This window comes from Phalacrocorax aristotelis, chromosome 15 (genome assembly GCF_949628215.1).
Source record: "Phalacrocorax aristotelis chromosome 15, bGulAri2.1, whole genome shotgun sequence".
Lineage (NCBI taxonomy): Eukaryota > Metazoa > Chordata > Aves > Suliformes > Phalacrocoracidae > Phalacrocorax > Phalacrocorax aristotelis.
Window position 1 is genome coordinate 2,423,398 of NC_134290.1, and position 27,262 is coordinate 2,450,659.

The 27,262-nt window shown below is 41.0% G+C and overlaps 1 protein-coding gene across 1 annotated transcript; it reads right to left on the minus strand.

The window, feature by feature from the left end:
• Positions 1–293: 293 nt before the first annotated feature.
• On the minus strand, positions 294–27,059 carry SUDS3 (SIN3A corepressor complex component SDS3). The gene is made up of 12 exons (XM_075110274.1): positions 26,805–27,059; positions 24,365–24,434; positions 23,323–23,378; positions 22,857–22,928; positions 20,190–20,209; positions 19,456–19,612; positions 16,122–16,217; positions 14,107–14,168; positions 13,177–13,198; positions 12,317–12,422; positions 8,102–8,186; positions 294–4,675 (listed from the first exon to the last, which is right to left on the minus strand). Exons 1-12 carry the CDS (start codon positions 26,974–26,976, stop codon positions 4,577–4,579), a joined length of 1,017 nt encoding a protein of 338 aa, XP_074966375.1. The 5' UTR covers positions 26,977–27,059; the 3' UTR covers positions 294–4,576.
• Positions 27,060–27,262: the final 203 nt, after the last annotated feature.

The following is a 27,262-nucleotide window of genomic DNA, read 5'->3' on the forward strand; positions in this document are numbered from 1 at the left end:
TTCAGTAACTCTTCCTGTGCTGCTGTTCAGCATCTCGTTTATACGAAGGGAGTTCAGACCCCCACCCTGCATTGAAAAATATTTTGCATTTATGTCTTCTGTCACCTAAATGTTATTTAAATTTTGGTCCCAGGGTACAAGGTTTCTCTGAGCCACCTTCCCCCTCCACCTATTTCTTAACATCTCATTGGAGGGGAAGAAAAAACACCCAAATCTTTCGTGGGTGGGTGGTTGGTTTTTTTGGTTTGGTCGCCCCCCCCCCCCCCTTGGTCAAGTAATATAAACCCACACAGTTCTTTTACACATATTTATTAACTAAACTGAAATATTTTCCAGAAAAGCATTCTTGCATCAAAAGGAATCTAAATAGCAGCATTTGCTCCATTGTAAAGAAATAGGTACTTAAAGTATTACAAGATATATTGGCATCTCAAAAGTTTGAGCTGACAGTAAGTGTTAAAGGTGTTTCCCAACTTCAGCAAAACATTAAAATAGTGGAATTCTTTAACTGTATGAAACGAAGTTTCAGTGAGAACGGGATCATACAAAAATGGGAATATTCTTTTGTTTTCAAAATACTCCAAATTATATTAAACTTTAGGTTTAGAGTTGGACAAACTAAAACTGGTACCAGCAAACCTCAGACATGCATTCAGATTTTCTTAATCGTTTAGCATTTGCTATTTGTTTCTGTGGAACAAGAACCCAAAAGGTGTTTTAATTTTTCTTTTTCTGAAAGAGGAAGAACCTCAGTTACCCACAAGGGTCACATTCATTTCTTGCTCTTTTAGGCTTTATTTTTGCAAGTTCCCCTGAAATGTACAAAAAAATTGCAAACAAGACTTCCGTCATTAAATCGCTTTGTCTCTTTACAAAATTCCAGACAAAGCCCATGAGCTAAAAAAAAGATAATTCCTTTCATTAGCATTCGTCCCAGGAAAAAGCCTCCTTTGAAACCTCTCGGTGAGCATGATGTCAAAAAGCCACTGGCAGTCAGTTCACTGGTTTGCCTTCCCGACCATTTGAACATCTAACGGGGCGTGGGGGGGGTGGGAGCCTTTTTATTTTGCACTTGATCGACATCACAGCCCGCTTCTCAGGGGAAAAAGCAAAACAAAACTGTTCAATATGAGTCAACAGCCAACTATAATTTAACCCTCAATAAAAGCCTATTTTTGGCAGAAAGTTCACCTTTCTTTAAAATTACTATAAGCAGGAGTTAAAACTATTTCTTCAATCTCCTTTAAATGCTGCTCGTAATGAGGATTAAATCTTTTCATAACTGTAGCAAAGCCATTTCTCTTCACTGAGGGTTTGAATTCTTCAAAAGACTGATGTTAGCCAGGCAAATAGCAGATAGAAAAGCCAATTTTCTTTTAGAATTTACGCAAGACCTTTTCCATCTCCTTGAGTAACTTGTTTCTTCTTCCAACCAGCAGCAGGAAATCTTCATTTCTACAGCTGATGTCTATACTCTTGATCTCCACATGCCTCATCCTTGCCACAACACATTTTGAGCATCCTAGGATTAAAAATGTACTGCTTCCCTCAGCGCACAATAAGGCACTGCATTTTTATCATTTCCAGCCTTGTAAGTGGCACAGGCCATTACAGTACAGCCCGCTTGAAAAAACATGATACAATATTCATACGCTTTGTTAGAGGAGACAGATCTACTTTTTATGGTGATCAACTAAGGCAAAAGACTTTCATTTCATTAAAATTAAGAAACTAAGGATGAAGTAACCTTAAAACAAAAATACCTTCAGTGTAGCACTTAAATTTGAGCAAAGAGGGCTACAAGCCCACACTTAGGACTCTCAAAAGCAGAAATTATAGTGAAAAGTTTGATCCAGGGGCACTAGGGACTGGCAATGGGCAAGGAACTCTGACAGAAAGGAGCTGTACAAACCTTGTACATCCTTCCTGGAGATCCAAGATCGGCGTGAAAGAGTAGAGTAAGCGTTTGAGATCAAGCTTTGACAACTTCCACGCTGAAGCTCTGCCCCTGGTCAGGACCAGCTTGTGTAACCCATCTCCCCAGTCAATACTACGTACACGAAAACGCCTTCCCCCCAACCCTGACTGCTCACTGTCCTCATCCCTTCGTAGCTTCTTTCCTCCCACTACGGCCTGCAGTCTGAGGCTACGCCCCTCCATTACCTGCAACAACACAAGGTGACTCCTTGTAACGGTCCATTTCTCAGCACCGCAGAGTGTCCACAGTGGGGTTACAGAAGAGGGAGACAGTGGAACAGTCCCACAGGTATTTGCTTCCAGAAGACTATTCAAATTCTCATCAGGGTGTGAACTAGATGTGTGTCCCACGCCATCACACCCCCCTCGCCCCCCCCGCAACAAAAGACCACTGCTGATGGAAAGACAGGCTTTTGGCTGCAAGAGAGCTATTCTTTCCCCAATTCTGCCAAAGAATAGGGATCGTGAGCAGATGTTGTTGATTCAGATTAAGATGTTGTGTCAATGCTACGTAATTAAGCTTACACAATGCACACCTATACCATGCCTGCCTCTCAGAGGGCTGCTGCACTTCCACACGTCTACCAATACCTTTAAAATTACCCCAGAACAGACAACATCACAGCAGCGGAGAGATCACCTGCTGTTAGCAGGTTGGCAAGATATCTCCCCAAAATTGAACCAAAGCTCCCAGCTATTTCCACAAACATATATATTGATAAAATGATATAGGTAGGAAACAAATCCTGCTGTTTACTTAGCACTTTTTATTATAAGAACTACGATGTTCATTTTAAGGCTCAGTGACAAATCCTGTTTGGTACATCATCACCTTATTAAAAACCTGTCACATGTGCAGAGAATGCTAAGTTACATTAAGTATGCTGTTAACTTGACACAATCCAGCCTGCTGCTTTCCACCTGACTGCAACGTGCGAAGATTGCACATTTTCAAGGGGTGGGAAACAGACACCCCCTCCTTTCCTCGCCAAGGCTCCAGAACCAGTTGAAACTCTAAACACAGTAAAAACAGGTAAAGTATCTCAGCCACAAAGGCAACACATCAGAAACTCAGCCATAACACTCCACTCTAGATCCAGGTACGTACACCAGTTACTGGGATACGATTGCCACCCAACTGCAAGTAAGGAAAAGAAATAGAAACAGTAATTTAAAATACTCCATTTATCCAGATACGAAAGAAAGGCTAGACTGATGCTGAACAAGGCGGCAGTTCAAAAGCAAAAACAAACGATGCCTCAGAGTGACAGATATTCATAAAGGCAGAAATTACAACAATTTTTCGTCCAGTAATCAAAAAGAGCACAAAGTTCTTTTGCACAGAAGGCAAAGATCTGACAGCATTGCCAGTGCACTGCGTAGTTCCTGCCAGTGCAGTCACACATGGTATCGGTGGTTTCAGCCATCAGCAAAAGACTGGGAATAATGAAGGAACGCCAGACTCGGATTTTAAACATCTTGGAAGGGAATGTATTAATATCACCACGCGAGCATCTTCACTTGTGCTATTGGAGGGCAGATGTAGAAACCCGGTGTTATCTCCAGTAATTAAAACACCCTTCAAAGGCAAACCTTTGCATGACATTTTAGGGAATGAAGGTTTTGGCTGCACACTAAAAGGATGTCATTGCTGCTTTCTACTCTGTACCAGGCTTCTTTGGAAGATACAACAGACCCAGTATCTCCTGTCAGCAGGATTACAGCATGACCTGTTACTCTAAGTATCAGTAAAGAAAATGAAATTTACCTTTCTTCTCTCTACACGTGTGAGCACTTACACATATAGTTCACATAGTCTCGCTACCTGCAAAGTCCAGTTAACGAATCCTTTGGTTTGTACTCATCCACCTATTTCAGGAAATTACTTCAGCAAATAGATATACTCTTTGCTTGCTCATTGAAGGGCTTTTTAATGTGAAGAGAACCGGCAGCTTCTGATTAACCACAACAGACTGCTTAACTACATTACAGTCAACTGGATTTTCAGCAATTTCTAAGATGTTCACAGTTCCCTAAAGAGAAGCCTTAGCGCTCAAGTCTTTAAACAGTTCCTCCAACAAAGCTGATGTCATATACCAGGTATTGCAGACGCGTCTCTGGGCTGCACCTGAGCGCTGGCAAGATTAATCTCCTTTTGCCCAACATCCCGAGCCTTGCAGGAAAACAAAACCAAGAACAATGAATAATGTCAGGTCTTGACAAGCAAAGCTTCTTCCATTGGTCTGATTCAAAACATAAATGTTACGTTGGTTTTCAACATAGGAGTCCCATCTACGCACCATGAAACAACGATGAAGAAGTATGATGCCAAGTCTTCTTAAATAGTCACCCAAAATACAAAGCATACAGAAGCTTGATGCAAAATCCAGAAATAGTCCAGGGCAGGGCTTGGGTATCACTAAAGATTTAAGGACTACTGGGGATTATGTGGCCAGCCACAAACTGTCTCGTAGGAGGTCATAGCAGTGTTCTCTGCTGCTAAGATGAGTGAACAGACTGCCATTCCCCATCAGAGGTTTATCTATTGGTTAAAAAAAAAAAAAAGAGAAAAAAAAAGAGCCCAAGGAAGAGCATACAGTCATGCAGCTGATCGTCGACGAATCACAAAAACACCTCGCTGCAGCTGTCCCAGATAGATTCTCATCTTTGTGCTGTCACTGGTTTTCCTCACCCAGATCTGCATGAAAGTAAAAAAAGAAAGGGGCAGGGAGATATATTGGGGAGAAAAAGGGAAAACCCACAGTAAGCAATACACAGACAAATAAGTCCAGGTATTCTTATTGCCAGATCCGAACATCTCTGTTACTCGGGTTGCACAGATGATTTAGCTTAAGCCCTTCTCCCTCCCCACATTAGGCATTTGCAACCTGAGCAGAAAATGAAATAAGGTTTCTAGCTTTACCACCCTAGATTCCTGCTCAAAACAGTCATTGAGAAAAATTAATCTTTCCAAGCATCATCAGGAAAGCAAGTTTCCTTCTGCTACAGTTCGCAACAGAACCCTGGAGTTAAGCTTTACCTAATCAAGAATAAGTCTCTCTAGATCCACAGGTCATAAAATTATCTATCGTGGGATTTGCCCAGACAAGTAGCTATTAGTCATATGAAAAGCTTATTCTGATTTTGTTCAGTGAAGCATTTCTCACAACGTAATAGAAAAATTGTATCTGAAGATAAAAGGGCCTCTTTTTTAAACACCTGCATGGAAGAATTCACATAACTTGCCGATAGACTGTAGGTTTCAAAGGACAAATTGCTTCCATGGAGGCAGCCACACAGAATTTTTAAAAAATAAAAATCACTGTCGAGAAGTTTAGACCCAAATACCTCTACTTTAAAAATCAAATCTGAGCAAAACTCCTCTGCATTTTATCACTCTAGTGCATTTAAACATATTCAAATAAATGCATGGAAAATAAGAGTTATCCAGCTCTCTGTACTAGAGTGTTTCAGGACACAAGTCCAACATTGCCTACTGCAAAGGACTATAAAGTTAGTGTTGGCAGGCGATTTATCCAAAACTTTTTTTTTTAGATACCATATTAGCTACAGGCCTGGCATGGTAGATTGATTTAACTCTATTTTAACTATAAATTGACTTTACTAGCAGAAGCCCTCAATATAAAATAAATTTAATATTTGCCTGCATTGGTACTGCAGTTATTTCTCAAGAGAAATTACAATCCACCTTCACTGATAATCATCTCTCCACTGCAACATTTCCAAGAGTTTGGTAGGTTTTACTGACCAAAAGAATTCTTAAATCTACAAACTCTGAGCAACTGTACGGCACAAACATGTACAGTTTTACATTCTATCACAGTATGACGGAACGGTATATTTGTTTTGCTAAATTTAACTACTTGGTTAAGCTCCATTTGGAGGAAAACTAAAATTCAGTTTTAAGTGACCACAACAGTGAAATTACGTACTAACACTGAAATGTGCCACACAGTTCAGAAAAATAAAAGCACTGAGACATTCTGAACTTAAAATTGATGTTTTAGACATACAGTGTATTTTGCAAGCAGAAGATAACATCTATTAATTCTAAAGAACTGAAGGAGATGGCGAATAGAAACAACCAAAGCCATCTCTGAATTTCTTTTATTCCTAGACTGTAGAAGAAAAATAAGCTTCCTCCTTTTTCCAAATTCCAGCAAATGGAGATTGCTGAATAAACCCATGGGAATTGAAAAAAGAACAAAACAAAAACTTCCCTGCACATACGGAAGAGTTCATTGTTGTTAAAAGGCAAATGACTGAACTGGTTCCGTGCACTCGGCCAATGATTTCTGCCAATGCGGTATTTGATGTACGGTTTCCAAGGAAATCACATCAAGAGTACTAGAAATATATTCTGTTTAGGTCTAAACACATCACCAGGTCTTAAATAATTTGGGCCTGGGAAAATATGTTTGGTTTGGGTTTTTTTTAAGGGAGATCATCACAGCTCAGACTCTGTTGGAGACGCCCATAGCCAATTACTAAATTTAAACTCAGTTTAAGAAAACTGAGTTAGACCTTCATCTGAACAAAGATGCCTCTGATACACTGGTAACTACCTCCTTTCCCCAGCCACAAGAAGGGAACCGTATGCCACATTATCCCTGATGTTTCTTAGTTAAGTCTTTTCACTTTGAGCATTAATGGAAACGCTGGTGGGGAGGCACGCTGTGCAAGTATTTGCAGTAAAGTTCCTTTGAATAACTTGGACTTCCTTTAGAAGTGCTATCAACTTCTGACTCCAGTCTACAATTAGAGACCTCAAATCTCGGTCTGCCTTCTAGCTTCTAAATTCAGGCAGGACCCAGTAAGATCATAGTTTGGCAACCATGCTTTTGAGCATGTGATGAAACCCGAGACGTGCCCGTCGTACTCCTAAAAGAACACCTTCTCACTTCAGTATTCTGTTCAGCATTTATCTGTCTTGGCTTTATCTCAATGTAACGAACCATCGCAGCACAAACAACTGCCATGCATTCTCCCCAGCCTATCTTAAAAAACCCCACAAAACTAAAATGAAACCTATTTTATCACTTTAAAGTGGAATTCATACACTTATAATTAAGGAATTGCATTTCCTTCACATTTCAGGTAAGATGCTCCCAAAGTATTGAGTTTTTATGTTGTAAGTTAACAGTAACAACTTTAATCAAATTAGCAGTACTATATTTTTAACACATCCATTAGCACACTACTACTACTTTATCTAAATAACTAACCATTGAGCATAACAACTGTTATTGCAAGGAGAACAGTTGTGATACAAAGCATATCCCATATGTAACTCATTTTGTTGAAAATTAAATATTTTCCCTTAGCTGCCAAAACAAATTAAAGTTACTTTACTGGCTGATTGAAGAGAAGTGCATTCAAGGCTATCATTTCTTTCCTTGAAGTGTCTGGAATCTGCCAGCAAAGAGCAAACTGCTCCCTTTGCCCAGCTGATGCACTGCTCAAGCACCAAGCTTATTTTGCAGCAAGATTCCCATCAATCTTCGGCACACATGCCTCTTCACCTGCTTCCCTAAGCCTTAATCATTAGCCACAAGGAAATTGGCTCAGACAAATGACTCACCTGCTCTGTCTCCCAAGTAGGCGATGAATGCTGCCAGCTTACTTCACAACACACATACTCGGATTAGCAGGAAGAATATTTTCCCCTTATAACAATTAAATTTGGTGACAAAAGTTTTCCCTCGTCCTCTTCTGGATTCCCAATGGGATTTTTCTTTTTTAGTTTTGCATTAACAATAACTGCATGTATGTTCTTGAAATAATGGAAGTGGAACGCATGAATGTAGTGCCAATGGGATGCAACAGGTCAGTTGTCCCCATTTTACCTGCCTGCCAAACTACTACTTGCACGATATAGGACCATTCTTTAGAGACACAGCAGGTGTCTTCCCATCTCACATCTATCTCAAGAAGAGATCTCTCAACTCAGTTTTATCTTGGATTCAGCTTCTTTAGACACTAGACAACTACATATTTTCTGAAAGTAATACTGATTATTTTAGTCCTTACTAGACAGCCATCTACCTGCCCACGCTGACCCACAGCTTTCCCCACTCCCATGGAAAACAAAGCAGCCCATTACCTCATTGGCACCCACAGAACTGATCACACAGCTGATCTTAGTGTTCTCTTTAGACTCCAGGTAAATAGCCTGGCTCTTGTGGTACCTGCAAAAATTGAAAGAAGAAAAAAAAAAAAAAAGAGAGGAACACATGAAACCACTTGCTGTCCAAAGACTGAGAAAAGAAACAGTAGTAAGACTGATAAAGCTAGGATTCTACAAGCATTTGGATAGAGTAATATGAAGTCTCCCCACACCACTTTCCCCATCTTAACCAACACAAGGCGGGGTCTGATTCTACAAACACACACTTGGCATTTACATGATGCTTCAGAATGCATGAAGCTCGCTCAATTAATTCAATTCTGTAACAGATTACTGGGAAGAGATTTTCCTATCTGAAAGAGGGAGGGGCAGAGCATCAAGCCACAAGACAGGACAACACTGATTGACAACAAGCCCGTGTTTCAAGGATTCAAACTCGCCTTTCACATTTCAGACCCAGGATGGATTTTAGAAGGCAGCTCCGTATTATGCCTGATAAAACGTGACGGAGCAAGTTATTCATATTACCCAGTACAAAATTACTAGTGCACCACCACCAAAAGTGAATTGTACTCCATCTGTGCAGTCTATGTATAGTTTAAACAGACACTTCAAATTTCTAGTACTGTCTTATTTTGTGAAAATATCCAAATTGGTAAGTGATGGGTAACAGCCGCTGTAAGAAGCTGTATACACCTGCCACAAGGAGGTCATGGCTAAGCATATCCATTTTTTGCCCCTTTTAGATAATATATAGCATGACTAAAATATTTCTTAGTGCATTTTGTATAAAACAAAGTAAAAACTTTGAAATTCATAACTCTGCATTGCTTGATTTCATGGTCTTTCCTTCTTCGCAGACCACATTTCTGGTAAACGCTGCAGAGCGTGCTAGACAAAACTCCCCAGTTTCTGTTTATTCTACTTCGGAGAGTTCCGTACGTAGAACTAATTGTACAGAAACAGATTACCTGTAAGTAAATAATCTTAATCAGGACAGCACCAAAATGCTTTATAGTTATGAAAGCATAACTGGATTTCCACCTTTACCCTAATCACGATATGCTTCATATTTAATTCAGCAATCCAAGCTGCAGGCTCCCTGCACAGAGATTCTCTCAGCACTTACTCAGTATGCAACTCCCTGCAGTCTGATTGGCCAATAGCCATTTGTCAAAATGCATGGATTCGCATAATCTTTACAGTTATTTCTACAACAACCATACTGTAAATATGGCAGCCTTCCATAGTTTATTCCATAGTCTCTTCCTTTTGGCTCACGTACTCAGAATTTTCACACTACTTGCCAGTACCAAGAACAACAGTGTCAGCTTTCAGTCTTCCAAACATACGAATTACTAATGGCCTGGGGAAGGTAATAAAAAACAGAAACCCCTCAAATTCTGCAACCTTTACACCCTTGTGCCCAACCATTATTCCTTCCCCCTCATTTTAACAGAAAGGACATCAATGGGTTCTAGGGCAATGTAATAGCAGCAACAATCTGAGCCAAAAATCACAGTTTAGTGAGCTCAGGTGATCGTTAAAATTGATATAAAGGAACAGTATAAGCTACTACAAACTAGACCTCAGTAAGATAAGACCAGCAGTGTCCTACCATGCCGTGCTGTGAGTACTTAAGCAGGAAGAATTGATGATCTTGATACAATGAGTGCACAAGCCTCCACGTGCAGAAGATACCACTGCAAATGACAGCTCTCAAGTGATATCTGTGCCTGCACAGATAATGAAACAATTTTTCCACTCTAGCATGTTTCTTCCCATTTTTGATTATCAGTGAATTCCAAAGCTAATGGCACATATGAAACTGGCTCCAGTCCCTGGATTTCACATCCCAAGTTACATCCATCAGTAAATCTATATTAACTGTGCACAGAAAAGGTAAGCTAACACGTTAGTTCAGCACTTTCTCATCGAAGAGTTGTCTGAACTGTCTCATGCTCCGTGAACACAGACAGGTCAGCTGAAGGCATAGTAGCCTGGTACATCTCAATTGCATGTTCACATCTCAGCCTTTTGCCAAGTTTATAAGCCCACAGGAAAACAGAGGGGTAGGACCAAGGAAAACACTTCAGATGAAAAGTGCGATGGAATTTAAGTTAGCTTTCAAGAGGAGAAAAGTGCCAAACAACTCTTCCTTTTGCAGTAGGTAAAATACACCACAACACTGATAAGTGAGGCAAGCAGAAGTAATTCCAGTTTCTGCTGCAAAATATTTTGCTGGAAGGTCAAGATTTTCAACTGCATATCCACCAGAAAACTGAAAGAAATCACCCTGCATTATTGTATGCAGTCACAGCAAAAAGATGGTTGTTTTACAGTGATACATATTGTAGGATCCGATGGGGCGCATGGATCAAATTGACCGAGGACAAAACACTTAAGTCTAATTCCACATCCATCTGATATTCCCTAAACAAAGTCTCCACTTCAGAGATATGCTTGTGAAATGTCTCTGCAAGACCTTAGGGAGTCCATTACTAGCCCCAAACATTCACTGTTTTGAGATAATGGTCCTTCATGGCTGCTGTCAGGAAACAGAGAAATAGCCACTCCTGAGCTGTCAGTTTTATTCTTTCTGATGCACGCCAGCAGCTACAGCCTTAATACACGTTAGAAAAAAATCACCCTCCCGCTATCAAGAGTTACTTCATTATTTTAAAATACCAGCTACTTTGCACAAGTACTATTACTATCAATCAAAAAAATCTAAGCAGAATTATTACAGCCAAAAAATGTAACATACTTCTCTTAAAACAGCATAAGAACAAGGAAGACAGGAAAGGCAACTGCTAGAATTCCTGACAGTGAGACCCCCATGACAATTGAGTTCAGCAAGATGAAAATGTCTATTAGTGATTTATGTCCCAACTAGATACCTTTCAGAGAGAGCTGATGCTTTTGAGAAATTAATCCGGGCTCACTGAAGCTCTCCCAAGTTTATAATCAGTGGGAACTCGGGAGCTTTACTGACAGATTACTCCAGATTCCATCTTTTCTTTTTTTTCTTTACTTACGCAACACTTTACAGGATTCCACATGCTTAAAAATTCTGAAGAACAGTTTACTCATCCAAATATATCCCAGAGAACCGTCACTTTACACAAAAAAAAAAATTACGAAGGCAAAAAAAGAACTTCATGAATTTGTGAAGTGACAAGTAGCCTGTTCAGCTCATGTCTGCTTTCTGCCTCACGGAAGTCTAAGCTCCAGGCAGCAGCTTTTATCAGTTGTATACACTGAACCCTCAAAACTTCAATGTCAGAAGACGAGCAGAAGGAAAAACTGACCAACTGCGCAAGACGGCTGTTGTGTAGAAAACAAGCTTCACACCTATCATTTTCCGTGATTATAATTACAACCTTGGCACTTGGTGTTTTGAGCCACCAGAACACCAAAGTTGACTACAAATAAGCATATGAATTGCAAATTGCTGTCTGCTCAAGGAGTACTATAATGCCCCCTTGATTATCCGGTTTTGCATGTCTCACGGATTAAGTTTAAGACCTACTAAGATTTCCCTGAAAAATTTAATGTTTTATTTTCGTTTTGTGAGGCTTGCACAGCTACATGCCCCTAAAACTTAACAATGCTACATCCAATCCGCAGTTCTGAAGTTGCTTCTTCCCATGCGGGTTTGATCTTTAAACATTATTTGGATTTATTAGAAACATTTTTCATTCTGCTCAGCTGGTGCACATTTCTTCTGCCACCTTGTGGAACGACGGGCTAGCATTCTACAAAACTGAACACCAGGGCTGTGCATACTGCCGCCAACACGGCACCTGCAATCACAGTATCTGTATGCTAGCTGACCGGCTGCACAGCTACACCATGCTGCGTCTGCTGGTGGCTCGCTTACTTAACATCAGGTTTGACAAAAATGTTTCCCAAGTGTCACAGTGTGCACTACTGACTCCATGGAAAAGATTTAAATCTCCTTTTATTCAAGCCAACAGTTACTCCTGAAAGTCTATGAAGTCTAAACACTCCATTATCACTTCTGATTTACCGAAGTCGCAACGATTAGCCCTTGGAAGAAGTGGCTAACCTCTGCCCCAAACCATTTTGTCCTCAAATTCTTTTATCAAAGCAATTTCTATCTGCAGCCTCTGTCTCCTCACTACACAAGGCTCAGACAGATTAAAACAGAAGTTTACCGGGACTTACCATCTCTTATCATAGTAGAGTTTTCCATCTTCTATCCGGGCTTCAAACCGCTGCGCTGGAGACTCTGCTGGTGTAGCTGGGAGGTGTTCGGGAGAGGAGGGAGAGGCTGAGAACAGGAGAGAGACCGTGTTTAGGACCAGCACATGGCCACTACACATCTGACTGCAGAATTGCAACTAATAAGGTCATATTAAGCAGAAATAATAAGCACAGAAAGCTACAAACTCGAATTTCCATCAGAAAACTCTTCTCTATCGGGACAAATAATTCAACCTCTGCTTTGAGTGTATAAATTATAATAGTCACTGAACTATAACATTTATCTGAAAAAATTTTGACAGGTAGTTTTGATGGATATCAGTTTTTATGGATTGTATGTCCTTGATTTTCTTTTCATACTAATCTATAGTAAAGTAGTTTAATAGGTGAGAATTACATAGGCACGTTAGTACCACTCTATCTTGAAATAAAGTGTACAGACACATCTAGAGACCTGAAAGCATAGAACTGTATGTTCTAAATCCCAACATCTACCTGACAAGCAAGCAAGCTGCCCAGATGCATCTGAATATAACAGAAAAACCTCTTCATACAGTTAGGTTGTCCCACGCCCAAATGTTTCAGCCACCAAAGATGGATACGCCTCCCTTCCCATCCCTGACAAACTTCGTAACAGGTGAAGAGACACCACACAGCGCCCATTCACCACAGTAGCTACACAAAGAACAGCAATTACACAGTCAAAACAATTATACAGCCAAATTACACAGTCAGCAATTGTACAGTCAAAAGTCTACAGTATAACTCTCTGTTCAAAACAGCATGACTGCGAACAAGTTCCAATGCAACTGTTAACTCACCTGGTCTCTTGGGTGACTTAAGCTACATGGGAAGAGCACAAAGAAGCATTAGAGATCTGACATGAGTCATAGAAGTCTGCAGTAATAGTTTCAGTCTTACTTTCCATACTCTAAATTGTTCTTTAAGTGTTAAGTGGTGTAACACATAACCAGAACAGCATGCTATGAACAGCCTAAGGTGCAGATAATCAGTACCATGATACAAAAGGTCTACAAACTGAACTTCAGAGCATACAGATAAACCACTAAAACAAGTCAAAACCAAACCCATCTAACACACTATATTTATGATTATGAGCCAACATTTCTCAGGGTACATGAAATACAGGTGATAAATCATTAGAGACACCTCAACAGCTGACACAAAAATATGCTCCACTACCATCCTCAAAATCCTCAACGAGCAGCCTCAATTATAAGAAATTAGGTAAGGCTTAAAGTGTTTAGCAAAAAAGCAATAGGTTAATCAAATCTAGAAAAACTATAAGCATACACACTGCATCCTATCCAGTTTGCTGAAGTATCATGACAGTGGGGAGGACAAAAAACCTAACCCAACCCTAAGAAATACCACCACACCCCAAGGCATAAACCACAGGCTGCCTGTGATCTCTCAGAAAGATGCGTTCACATCTGCTCAGTCGTGTGGAGGAAGAATGAAACTCCTTAAGATAGCTCATCTCTTGGTTCAGAGAAAGGTAACGTTTTTAGATGACAGCCATTTTAATTAGGTTAATTAAACCTATTAAAAATAAAAGGGAGAAGATACCATCTTGCTAAATCTTTTGTGTTACTTCAGAAAGTCTACTGGGATGAAACAGTTCCATGTCTCAAAAAGGGAACATAAAACAGAGAGCTCTCTTCTCTTCAGGGGAAAGCATTACCTTTCTCTTTAAAACCAAGAAATACAAATAAAGCAATAATCCCTACCTTATTCAGTGTTCTCAGGTCCTCCATTATTTGCTCATCAGTCAACAAATAATTTAGCTGAGGTATTCAGAATTAAGGTTCCCATAAGCTCTTGACAATCACGGCTAAAAATTAAAGGTCAACGACATTTCACTTGACTAAAGCATGCCAAAAGGCTTCTGTAAAGTTACATAATATTTTAATAAGTGTCATACTTGAGCTTTTTTTCTCTCATATGAATTAATACAGGTCTATCTCCACAGAGCCTCATATTTAGCAGCAAATAGAGTACAAAATCATTTTAACTTATTCAGACATAACCATCAACGAAAAACCTTGAATGCATTTACCTCATGGAGGCATCAAGCACTAGCGTTTACAGAAATGCAACATGAAAAAACACTGAAGAGAACAATCTGGGAGCTGAAATACAACAGACTTGCTTCAGATTTCATGCAATGAAGCCAAATCCCACCCAAACCTTGGAAAGGAAACTCATTATTTTGTAACTCAGTAAGCAGGAAGAGAGACAGGGAGAAGAGGGGAAAGCCCCACAAAAAACCCGACCAACCAAACAAAAAAACACCACACCAGAAAATAAAGCCAGAGGCACAAAACACATCCCTGTGTGGATGAGGATAAATAAGAGCCTATCATGCACCTGAAAACAAAAACAAAGTCTCAGAACACAGAAGTTAGTGTATTTTAGTCTTGTTAGAGCTCCGCTGTCCTTTCGTGTAGTTTTGCAATCGCACCTTCCTACTTCCCTTTTCTACTCCTCCTCTGTCATTTCCACACAAGGAGAACTTCAGTACACAGAAGGAAAACGATACCCAAAGCAGTGGACCCTCTCTCCAGCTTTAGTCTACAGTGTTTCTTCAAACCAGCTGTTAAGTCAAAAGTATTGAAAGTATTAAACTTGTTAACAACCGCTAGGCTGCATTTTAAGGATTTTGGTTCTGATGGACTTTAATCCTCCCCCCAGTGAGGAAAGAGAGTTTCATAGAGTTTCATGGCTGCTGTATCATGCTCAATTAGTAGGGTTATGTTCACTATGAAACTCATTTATTTTTGATGATATGGGGCACTAAGAGATTCCCCCCCCCCCGCAAAGTGAACAGAATCTCCAACCACAAAGAGGTTAATTAAAACTGGAGATGCTTGTGACCATCCCACATGAGCTCTAGTAGTTCAAGGTTTGATATTGTCCTCAGAAAATGTGAGTCAGAAGTTATAAGTAAGGTTTTTTAAATCTGATTTAAGCCATACAAGTTTGGAATCTAATAATAAGCCTCTGCAAAGCAAATATCATTGTCTTCCTTTCCAGGTGAATTTAATATACAAACAGAAAGAGTGCCTATCACCAGAGGAGCTAAAAACATATTTCAGAATCCAAGGTGCATTTTAATTATAAGAAACATGCAACAAGGCAGAAGAGAATGATTACATATACATGTTTTTCTCTCCCTCTCATGATATATAAAAACAAGATGGATTTTAATCTTTTTTTTTATTCAGAGAACAAATCTAGCACTCCTTGCTTTCGCTATGCATCTCTCTGGATTAGGTATCGGAAGCCGTTATCAGAAGTGGAAAAACTAGTTTGATATGACAAATATGATCTTTCTGGCAAATGTTTTGTCACATCTTGAAATGAGAAAAGCTTTGGCTCATGTAAAAAGCCATTTACTATCTATGGAATCAATTACCTCAGCATTTATACGTAATGTTCCTTTAAAGCTTTTCCTTTGTGAAAAAAATTGCCTGAAGAATTCCAACTGTTCTCGCTGACAAAAAATAATCAAGTTATCTCACAACACTGGGAAGTTTAAGTTAGGAGTCTGAGCCTCCAAGGACTGGTTGTGTTTATTAGTTTATCACACATTATACCTGACAAATTGTACTTCAGTATTTCCTGGATTAAAATCTGATCCTAGCACCTCATTTCATTTTCCTTCCCGTACAAAACAGGACAGATGCAGGTACCACGCTGGCCTCAAATGCAATAGCCCTCCAATGACTCTTTAAAAGGATATCAGGGGCAGGTTTCCTCCTCTTGTCTGGGATTGGAACTGGATCATTTGGTCGCCTCCTCAGTTTCCTTGTCATAATAGGCTTCACTTCCATTGAATCTGTAGAGTAATGAAGTTGAAGAGCTGATAAGACCAGGAGGGAAAGGAGTAAGAAGCAGCAGCTTTCTACACAGGGCACAAGGAAAATAATTCAATTTTCTGTATGAAAGAGGAAAGATTTTTTTTGTGATAGCTTCCAGCATCCAAGCTGGAAATGCTGGCAGTGAATACAAGTTCCCTTTCACATCAGGTCACTGTTCAGTATCAGCAATGCCATGGTTCCAGCTTTTGTGGGCTCAAAGTGGCACAGTTCAATTGGGGGCATTTTACAGCTCCTTCAGGAATAGATAACAAGCACAATGATGCTGCAAGGATTCAGGCAAATTTATTTAATGCTAACACTATCTGCTTTTGAACAGATCATTTAAAAGACAAAGTTCATGGAGTTCTTTGCTAACAAAACTTGGATAGTTAATAGCATGTAAACAACAGCTATAAATCAATTGCTCTTTCTTGTCTTCAAGTTGGAAAAACAACTTCGTCAAAGGAGTGCGGATAATTAGTGCATTCAAGACTGATCAAATCTGCTGGAGTAATTTTAAACACAAATAGTATTTAAATTCAGATTATCTAAAAATGCTTCAAATTATGATTAATTAAATGAACATAATTAATAAATGCAAAGCAGCAGTTGACAGGAAATAAACTGTACTATATGCACTGGGGAAAAAGAAAAAAGTCTGTTTAGAAGTGGAACACAAGTCTCATCACCAAGTAATTACCTGAAACTATGGTTTGTCCAAATGTCTCACAGGCAGTCTTAACTGACCTACTTGACTCAAACTCTCATAAATCATGTTTAATTTATGAAGATATCTTGAACTGGCAACCAAGAGACTGCATCTTAAATGCTGAACACACTGTCCCACCTCCCCTTCTATGTGCTGGGAATTATTTGCTCACTTCTAAGCACACCTGAATCCTAGGTAGTACTTAACTCTACGAAGCCTCTTTGGCTCCCTCTAGAAGTTAAAACCTTCAGCAGCTATGCATGTTCAAAAAGACACCGAATTACTTTTCTCTGTATCTCAAGGGTGAACGAGGATGACCAGGCTGCACATCAAGGGAACAAATATTATGATAAAAGCTTTAAAAAAAAAAAAAAAGAAGTGCCACCCACTGCGTGTATGCCAAAGGAAACCTTATCTCTAGGGTTCAAAGCTGAATTGGAAAACCACTGAACATTAATAGCCTTGCAGACACTAAAACTAACTTACTGTGTTGAAGGTAAGCCATTCTTATTTCTTAAGACCAATTTACAAAAGCCTCAGAAGAGGGGTTTGAAGCATTTAAGGCAATATGCAGCCACATGGAGAAGGCTTTTTCTCCTTTTTAAAAATCAGTTTCAAATGAGTTGTCAGTTATTTATATTGCTTAAAAAGCAAATTAGGCAGAGATCAATTTCCTTCTCTTTATCTTAGCATCCCATACCTTAAAATTGTGACAAGTCAGCTGAAAGTCAGCACCAAACAAGTTTTCAAAAAAAAAAAGTCTACATTTAAACATTTAAAGAACTTTAAGATTCTCAAGAGATTCATGAAAACTTTATAAAGGAAGTTTTGAACACCTGCTAAAGCACCACATATTTAACCTGAAACAGTCTTGCATGAGGCTTATAGTTAAGAAGGACACTATCCAATGCTCCAGAACAGGGGGCAACTGTTGCAACCTAATGAAAACGCAGCACTCACAGACAAGCCTCTTCATCAGGACGCTAACTTGCATCCTTGCATACACTGAACTTCCATAGGTTTTAAAAAACATTGAGTGCATATAAGTTCCAGTATTCTTATTTCTTTAGCCTCCAGCAGACATTCACAACAAAATCTGTTACTTCTAAAGAAATCACATTGCACTGCTGTTAGTCGGGAAATAAGGGAGGGCTAACAGACACGGAGTGGATCTCTTCTCCACAGTTACTTACGTGCCTTTTTCTAGAGATGTGTTTGATGAAACAGCTCATCTCTTCAGGACACACAACAATGGGAGGACACATTTCCCTGAAGACGATTAAACTGGTCCCCAAATCAGACTACTAGATACTTCTTACCCCCTCCTCACTCTCCCTTTAACTCTGCAAATCCAAACCCTGATGTTAACAGCTGTCCCACTGATAGAGAAATTGGATTCCTTCAGACTCCTAGAACACTGGCCTACAGATTTCCAAAGGTAAGATCTAGTTGGATCCTGATCCACTAATGAAAATCTGCTCACAAGATTAGGGCTGTATCCCAGCTTAGTAGTGAACAGGCACAGGCATAGGATAACAACAGGAAAGTTTAGTCTGATCATACAAACTGTGCCTTAGCCTTGATTTCACAATTAAAAATAAATAAATAAAAGACATCAGAGAAACAGCATAGCTCAAGCTGTTTTCCAGACCAGATTAGCCCTAGCAGTTTGTACAAAGCCAAGAGCACTCTTGAATATGTCCAAACAGGTTTTAATTCCTGCTTCTGAATGCTAATTAAATTATTAGCTTACATAACTTATGTAGATACTATACAAGAAAGATATAAAAGGTCTAACTCGCAGACAGGCCTCAGCAACACAACCAACATTATCTGTCCAAAAAGTGAGGGAGCTGCTCTTAAAGAGAACCAAATCAGACTTTTGGTTCAGTATCACAGCAACACAATTTGTGAAGGAGGCTAATTACCCCTCTGCTTGGCTCCACTGCGTCAATTACTGCAAAGAGCATTGCCAAGGCACCAAGGGTGCCGACTGGTCTCATGAAAGGAAGCTGTCCATTTTCCAGAGTCTGGACACAAATGGAGCTCACAGATGTATTTTTCTGGCTTTACCTAGTATATTTCAACCTTTACTGTTTGCCTTTCTTCAACTTCTTGACCACCTATTACTGGAGAAATGAAAGGACACTGGTTACAATCTGGCACTGCTGGTTCAGTCAATATTATGGCATATCTCAGTAGTTTTATTGCCAGATCACAGGAACTAAAGAAACCCCTTTCCCTGGATATAAGAAAGCCTATCCACTCTGCTGCTTCACTGGCGCTATTTTGATTCACCTGTTAGTAATTCAGGTCACTGAATTTTATTACAAACTGCTTTCTCGATTAAAAGACTGGCAATTTGTGTTCTACATCCGTGGCATTAGGAAAGCTTTAAAGCCTTCACGCTAGCTGTCTGTATAAACCAGCATTGCTACCTTTATACCTTTTTTCTAAGCAGTAAAAGAGTGGATAAGAGAAATGACAGATGCCTATCTTGTTTTTACCTCCTGTTAATTCCATGGTTAGCTTTTCATTCTCAATCATCTTCTTTTTCTCTTCCAACTCTGCAATCAAATTTTCCTTAAGCTCAATTTTCTTATCTTCAAACTCCTTTGCTGCTGCCTTCTTTTCCTTGACATAATTTTTTTCCACCTGATCTGTCTAATGCAAACCAAAAGAACAAAAAGGTTAACTAAGGAACCAATGACCGAAGTTAATGATACCACAACGGCTGCTTTCAACTGCTGTATGGATTCGATTTTCACTTCAAAGCTGTAGCCAGTTGTAAAGATTATCAATATTCATAATCAACAGAAAACCATCTAAAAATGACTAAGTAAGCATTACTATATTGGCAAAAGAATGAATTGTTTTTAAAAAAACATTTTAACATTGCATACCATATCAAGCCCCTAGCAGAGAGCTCTTCAGATTTATAAGCAGCACCATCACTTACCACCTTAAACAAGCCTTTTAAACAAGCCAAATGCACAGCGAGCACACAGCAGCCCAAGAGCAAATATTTCTTTTAATTCTATTTTAATGACAAAGTCCAGAGGTTACTAGAGTAATACCAACAGTGGGCTGTACTACATCTCAAGTGTGATAATGCTAGCTAGAGGAAGAAAATTTCTTTAAGCCTTCTGGGAAAACAAGCGCAAGTACTAGCTGATGAAACAGGAGGTTTGTTCCTCTTCCATCTAGTTAATATATATTTTTATAAATTAAGAGTACTTACTTCCAGCTGGAGGAACAGTTCTGAAAGAGAAGAAAGTCTTAATTTATTATCTTCAAAGATATACTAAATGACTTCCCAACGTTTTAAGTCATTGAATATTGCAGCCAAGAGAAGCAGTGAACTAAATAGTGTACATACTCATCCAAACTCTACTCTCACTTTGCGGTTTTATGCTGAAAATATAGCAGCTATGAAAAAATTCCATAAAAATATATTGTGAACTGAAGTTTTCTATAGATTGTCAAGCAGATTTGCAAAGCTTACACAGCAGTATTCCATACTATTCAGTTCAGCTACTATTCCCAGCAGCACTATGCATGTAGCCCATCTTTCTTCCAGTTTAATTACAATCAACAAATACTAGATACAAACTTCCGAGACAGAAGCTTGAGGCATGTGGCTAAATGTAATACTGGTAAAAATTCACAGTTTAAGCCATCTTTATGAATTTCAGCAACGGCTGGTTCAGAAATAATTCTGCAATTGTTAGAAGAGTCATCTACTCAACCCACACGTGTCTGATTTCAGGCTGTTTATGCCTGAGAAAATAAGCAAGGAAGCTGTTATGTATCACTGAAGCTTCAGTTCACGGCAATGATTAGTTCAAGTCAGACCTATGGATGAGGCAAGTGGATTTTTGGGTGTTGAGTAGTCCTGCTACTGATGTTTGTGCAATTCCTCACAACTTGAAATTAAGCAGGACGGGACCCTTCTTGTGCTTCCTGGAGGGCGTAATGCCTGAAACAAAGCTTTTACTCAAAGTAGCGCCCAGAAAAGCCAACCAAGGCACCTGATCAGTCCTCAAGTCACCACACGTCACCAGCTTGTTCAGCTTTGGCAATACTTGAAATGGTAAAGACTTCTGTAAAGTTCACAGGCTTCAAATGTGTTTCAGAGAAGACTGTAGCAGCAACACTGTGCTTTTTTAAAAAATAATTTTAAAAAACAACAAAACAGAAACCAAAGATATTAATGGCCCAATTAAAAAAAAAAAACTATCAAACCTTTTGTTTGCAAAGGGCTCTACCAATTAAACATAAAAGTGGTATTATGGAGGTAATCAAATACAGGTAAATCTAAACTGTTGCTTTATTATCTGTGAATTCTCAAAAAAAAACCCCAAAACCTCAATATGGGAAGGATAAACTTAAAAGACCATCCTTCCTGTAGCACTAGGCAGTTGGGTTTTTTTAATAAAATTGAAAGTTATCACCATCTGCCCTCGTGTGGAAGAAATATGTTGCTGCAGGACTGGTCCTTGCCAGCCAGAAATACAAGCTTGCAGTTAGCCCTAATTTTATCAAAACAGCCCAATATTACTAGAATGCAGCTCTAGTGTGCATGAAATTCATCTCAGAAGACAGGTTCCTGTTAAGAATCCTTTCAGTACTTAAAGGGGGACCATAGGAAAGATGGGGACAATGGTTTTAGCAAGGCCTGTTGTGACAAGACAGGTGGTCATGGTTTTAAACTAAAAGAGGGTAGATTAAACAAAGAGGGTAGATTTAGAGCAGATCTAAGGAAGAAACGTTTTACAACAAGGTTGGTGAAACAATGGAACAGGTAGCCCAGAGAGGTTGCGGAGGCCCCATGCCTAGAGACATTCAAGTTCAGGTTGGACGGGGCTCTGAGCATCCTGATCTAGCTGAAGATGTCCCTGCTCACTGCAGGGGGTTGGACTGCATGACCTTCAAAGGTCTCTTCCAACCCAAACTATTCTATGATTCCAACAAGAAGTAGTTCAATTCACTTCTCCTTAAGCAAATCCATGACCACCCCAATCACTTTTAGAAAGATACAACTTCTACTGTTCAAAGGTTGGAGTATGTTAGCCATCATACAGCTGCCACTGCCTCTCTGTCGTATTTCCCAGAGTAACAGCCCAGGCATTACAGGATTCATCGCACTTTCCTAAAGGAAGAACAGCTACATTCCCTATTTCCACATAACAGCTTCTATTAAAAGCCCTGCTTCAGCATCCAAGGTAAGAACCTACTGGAAAGAGAACAAGAACGAGGGAGGGCAAGCAAATGGATCTGATTTCCAAGGAATTTCTCTGCAGTAACACAATAAAGGCTACCCAGAAGGGCAGAGAGCTAGGCACTTTAAAAATTAACTTGGGCCTTTGCTCCTGAAACAGAGCACCAGAAGACAAAGTACAGGCAGCCCTTTTGCTGTCACAGCTACAGAGAAGAGCTTCAGCAGCAAACCCTCTGTATTCATTTGTTCCAGGGCACAAAATAGATCTTTGGGAAACCATGTGGTCCTAACTTTCCATTTCTGCAAACTGAAAGGAACAGCGCACCTGAAGCTTTCAGAGAAGTTGCCAAAGCGGAAGACTGTAGGCTAGGCACGGTGCCAGATAAAAGTGAAACAGTTTTTTTACTTGAGCTTTTTCACATTAATGAAGACTAGAACTGTTCATTGTTTAGTAAAACAGTGAGCAAGCAATGTTGATGAAGGAAAAAAAATTAAAGAAAATCAAGATAGACCCCATCATGCTTCATGCACTCTCAAAAAAACCTACTCTATACCCTCAGAAGCAGAAAAACCCTTTGCTCCAGCAAGTTCCATTTCTTTAAAGGACAGAATTACCATTGTTTTTCTTCAGGTGTTACAGAAAACATTAATTTAAGCTGTATGCAGCATCTTAGGGACTCAGCTTACCTGCATTCCGTATCCTTTCTTTATACTGCTGGTCCAACTTTTTCATTCTTTTCTGATATTCCTGAAGAGTACCTAGTTGAAACAAATTGTGGATTCCCACTAGAATTTTACTTTTGACAAGTATTGCATTTCTCAAGGAGCCATACACCACTTGAAACACAAATACTAATATCCACAATCAGAAAACTACAGTTCTAGTTTGCTTATTTTGATAAGCACGTTCCCTGTTTTTTCAGAAAGCCAGCTACCCCTTTTCAGAAATGCTGTAGTACACAGCAGCTTAACCTCAAGTGTTTAGAGGGAAAGAGGATGGAAAGCAGCTGACATTTTTCACTAAGCAGCATGACTGAGAGCCACCATTCAGTGAAGGATGCTGCTTACATCTTTCAAAACCCTCATCCTTCTGTGACCTTTGAAAAGTGCTGAAAATTGTTTAGAGAAAAAAGCTACCCCCTTCAAAGCTTACCTTCCTGCAACTGCTGTAATTGCCTCTTCAGAGATGCCAGTTTGTCCTGATACATCCTGCAAAGACAGAGAGCGCGCAACGTTACTTTGAAAAATAAACATACCTAAATAATGGTGAAAAAAATGGTCTAAGTTACATGTTTAAGCAGAATTAAAAACTTTTCAGAAGAACTTCAGGAAACAAACAAAGAACAACTAAAAGAAAATTATTCAAATGAAAGGTTATCATTCTGTTTAAAAACCCTGCCACCCCGTTGGTTTTATACTGCACCCAAACCAATTATTTCGGAAACAGTTCAGGGTAAAGTAGGATTTTTTTTTTTTCAAATGCAGAAATCTAAAGTGACATTTAGATCTACAGACACCTGAAACTTTGCAAGAGAATCATTCTGCCACTTTGTTAAGTCTTAATATTTGTGTATTAGTTCCCTACTTACAAAACAGAAGGTACTTCCTCATGTAGAGCTTGACACTACAAAAAACCCCAAAGTCTATTCCTGGTGCTGTTGCAAACTTGCATTTCCTTGCTCATCTATCTGTGGTTTAATACAGGCCAAGACTTCCTGAACTGTATAAAAACATGTGTCTCCAGTAAGCAAGAACACAAAATACTGCAAATACACCTAAACATCATGGGAACCTATTTCAAGACTCCAAAAAGCCCATCTTCTTGGACGGGACTAGCATTCTATTCTTTAAGGGGTTTTAAGAGGTATCTTGCTTGGCTTGTATAAAGTAGATCCTTTATTTTGTTTGAAGGATCTGTCTGCAGTGGGATTCATTTGCAGCAAAACTCGTCTGCTCCCAGAAACTCATACCTATTTCTTTGTTCAAAACAGCAGCAGCGCTTTGTTTCTTGAATACATATAGAATAGAGAAAGTCACCGAGGAGAAAAGAAATGCAAGTATTCAGAATCTTTACCTATTACATTGGACTAGGCACTTAAAAACCCCGATTTTGGCCCAAAACATTGCAAAGTTTTATTAAAAAAACCCCAATAAACAGAACATTACCTTACTCTTGATTAGAATGGGTTACTTACTGTTCTTTCATTTCTACAAAGTCCTCTTCCTCATGTTTTGCCAGGTCAGTTTCACTGGCATCCTCAGTGTCTAAGTGAAGTAAAGAATGACTTGTTAAAACTAGAGAAGTATTTAACCCTCCCCCCAAAACAGTAAATTATTTAAAAACAAAGAAACAATCACACACACACCCCAAACCTCAGGCAATTTAACCTCAAGAAACACAACCAGATATAGGCCTCCGGAGAGATGAATTCAGAAGTGAAATGAACCATCTCATCTCTTTCCTACAACTGCAAGTTAACCCATTAGTTTTGCAATGAAGCTTACATCACGTTTAAACAACTCCCAACTTCAGTTACTCTGGTAATTTCTTCCCAGTTTAAGATAACAGGTTCTACATTAACCCTCACGTGTACAAAGGTGAGACAGAAACAACCTAAAGACTTGACATTTCACAGGCTTCTTCCTATAGTTCTGCCCATGCCGTAACACACTGTATGGGAGACAATGACTGAAACAGCTGTAACTGGTTCTGCATCTTGACCTGAAACACTCCAAAATGAAACTACCATGACTAGGTGCTGTTAGGGTTGACCAAAGGTCTTGCTAAAGATAACGAAGTTACTTGCTGCGGTCTGGACTTCTCAGCTACACCTTGCACAGAATTACTTCAACATTTATACGTAGCAAAGACCAGCACTACCATAAGATAGCCCCAATTTCATTAACAGATAATATAAACTACGAACAAGTTAAACCAGCACGGGACTGCTAGTTTTCTGCTATGCCTTTTCAGGCTTTTATTTATAAGACAAGGGTAGCTAAGAATGAATTACCTCTCCCTCTGAAGGGGAGGTCAGGCAGGGTACAGCCGTAACACCTAAACTACAGCTCCATTCCCTACGTACGGACAGGAGGCACCAGTCCCTCAATCAAACCTTTCTCAGATTTTCCTTAAAACTATGATCAAACACTTTAAACTTACATGTATTAAGCTAAAACTCAATACACCAAAGATAAAACAAAAAGTTTTAACTGAAGGATGTCTAGGTCACCATAAAGGACTTCCGTACTCAGTTTGCCTGTGCGCAGCCACGGAGAGCCACATGCTGACCAGTACGCTGTCATCCCTTGTAAGGATCTACAGGTTTGGCTCCGGCACCTCACTCATGAGCATACCAGATGTGACGGAGGATTCTGGCTGACAGAACAACAGGCACTCTCAAAGGGTCATTCTTCATCTCCCTTATATGTTTGTTGAATCCTACACCCCATAATATTCTGGGTTTTACTTCCATTTCTTCTTCTCCACTGCTTTCCTGGTCCTTCTACAAAACCCCTCCTTCCTCTCACAGCCTCCTGCACCCCCTTACTTTTGTCCACACTTTCTCCTACCTTAACTGCCTCTTCCCCCTTCACATGACAGAAATATAACCAAGCTCCAAACACCAGATGTCTCCACTACTTTTACCCTGTTGTCCCCACACTCAATCCCACCTCCTTAGTGCTCTCTCCTTATCACCAAATCATTTAAGGTTGGGAAAGACCTCTAAGATCATTAAGTCCAACTGTCACCCCAACACCCCCAGGCCTCCCAAACCATGTCCCCAGGTGCCATGTCTACACGTTGCTTGAACCCCCCCAGGGGTGGTGACTCCCCCACCTCTCTGGGCAGCCTGTGCCAAGGTCTGACCACTCTGGCAGTAAAGACAATGTCCCTAATATCCAACCTAAACTTAGCCGGCACAGCTTGAGGCCGTTTCCTCTCATCCCATCGCTGGTGACTTGGGAGCAGAGACCAGCCCCCCCCTCACTCCAGCCCCTCTCAGGCAGCTGCAGAGAGCGAGAAGGTCTCCCCTCAGCCCCCTCTTCTCCAGGCTAAACCCCCCCAGCCGCCCCCCAGCACACTTGTGCTCCAGACCCTGCCCCAGCCCCGCTGCCCTTCTCTGGACACGCTCCAGCCCCTCAAGGCCCTGCTTGTCCCGAGGGGCCCAAACCTGAGCCCAGCACTCGAGGTGGGGCCTCCCCAGGGCCGAGCACAGGGGCCCCATCCCTGCCCGGCTCCTGCTGGCCTTCTCCCGGCCCCTCCTGCGCCCTTCTCTCGCTGCCTCTCCTTCACCTGGGAAGCCACTTCAGTTCCACCTCTCAGCTTTGCTTTTTTCCCTGCACAGGGAACCCCAGCAATCTAACAGGCCCTTGGCTTCTTTGCGTTTTCTTGTTGCTCCAGACCACTTCTCCACCAAACCCTACCCAAACCTTTCCTCCCCAAAAGCCCTCCTCCTCCCCCGCGAACCTCTCCGCAGCAGCCCCTCTCCTAAAGCCCCCGTCCCGGTGGGAGCCACCCCGCCCACCCCCAGGACTCTGCTTCTCCCCCCGCACCCTCCCAGGGCACCAAATCCCTCCCGGGACAACGACTCCCCCCAGCCCCACTCGCCTCCCGCCCGCCCTGCCACCGACCCTCATCGGAGTCCCGGGCCCGAGCGCTCCGCTCGCCGTCTTCCTCCTCGGCGCTCTCCAGCTCCTCCTCCTCGTAGTACTCGGGGCCGGGGGGCATGGCAGCGGCGGCGGCGGGCGCCCCAGGCGGGGCAGGGGCGGGCGGCGTGGCGGACACCAGCCCGGCCGCGCTCATAGCGACGGGACGCAGCCGCCGTGGGCCCGCGCCTCCGCCCGGCAACGCCGCCGGGACCCGCGCCGCCACTTCCGCTTCCGGAGCGCCGCGCCGGCCAAGGCGGCGGGCACCTAAGGGGGGCCGGAAAGGGGGCGGAGACGAGCGACTGCCGCGGGTTCGAGTCCCGGCCCCGCCAGCGGTCCGCACCAGGACTTAAACCGTTGCTTGTGCCTGCTGCGGGCTTTCTCTGCCAGACTGGGTTCTTCGAGGGGTTTAGGGGGGAAGGGGCTTTGCCTGGACCTCCAGA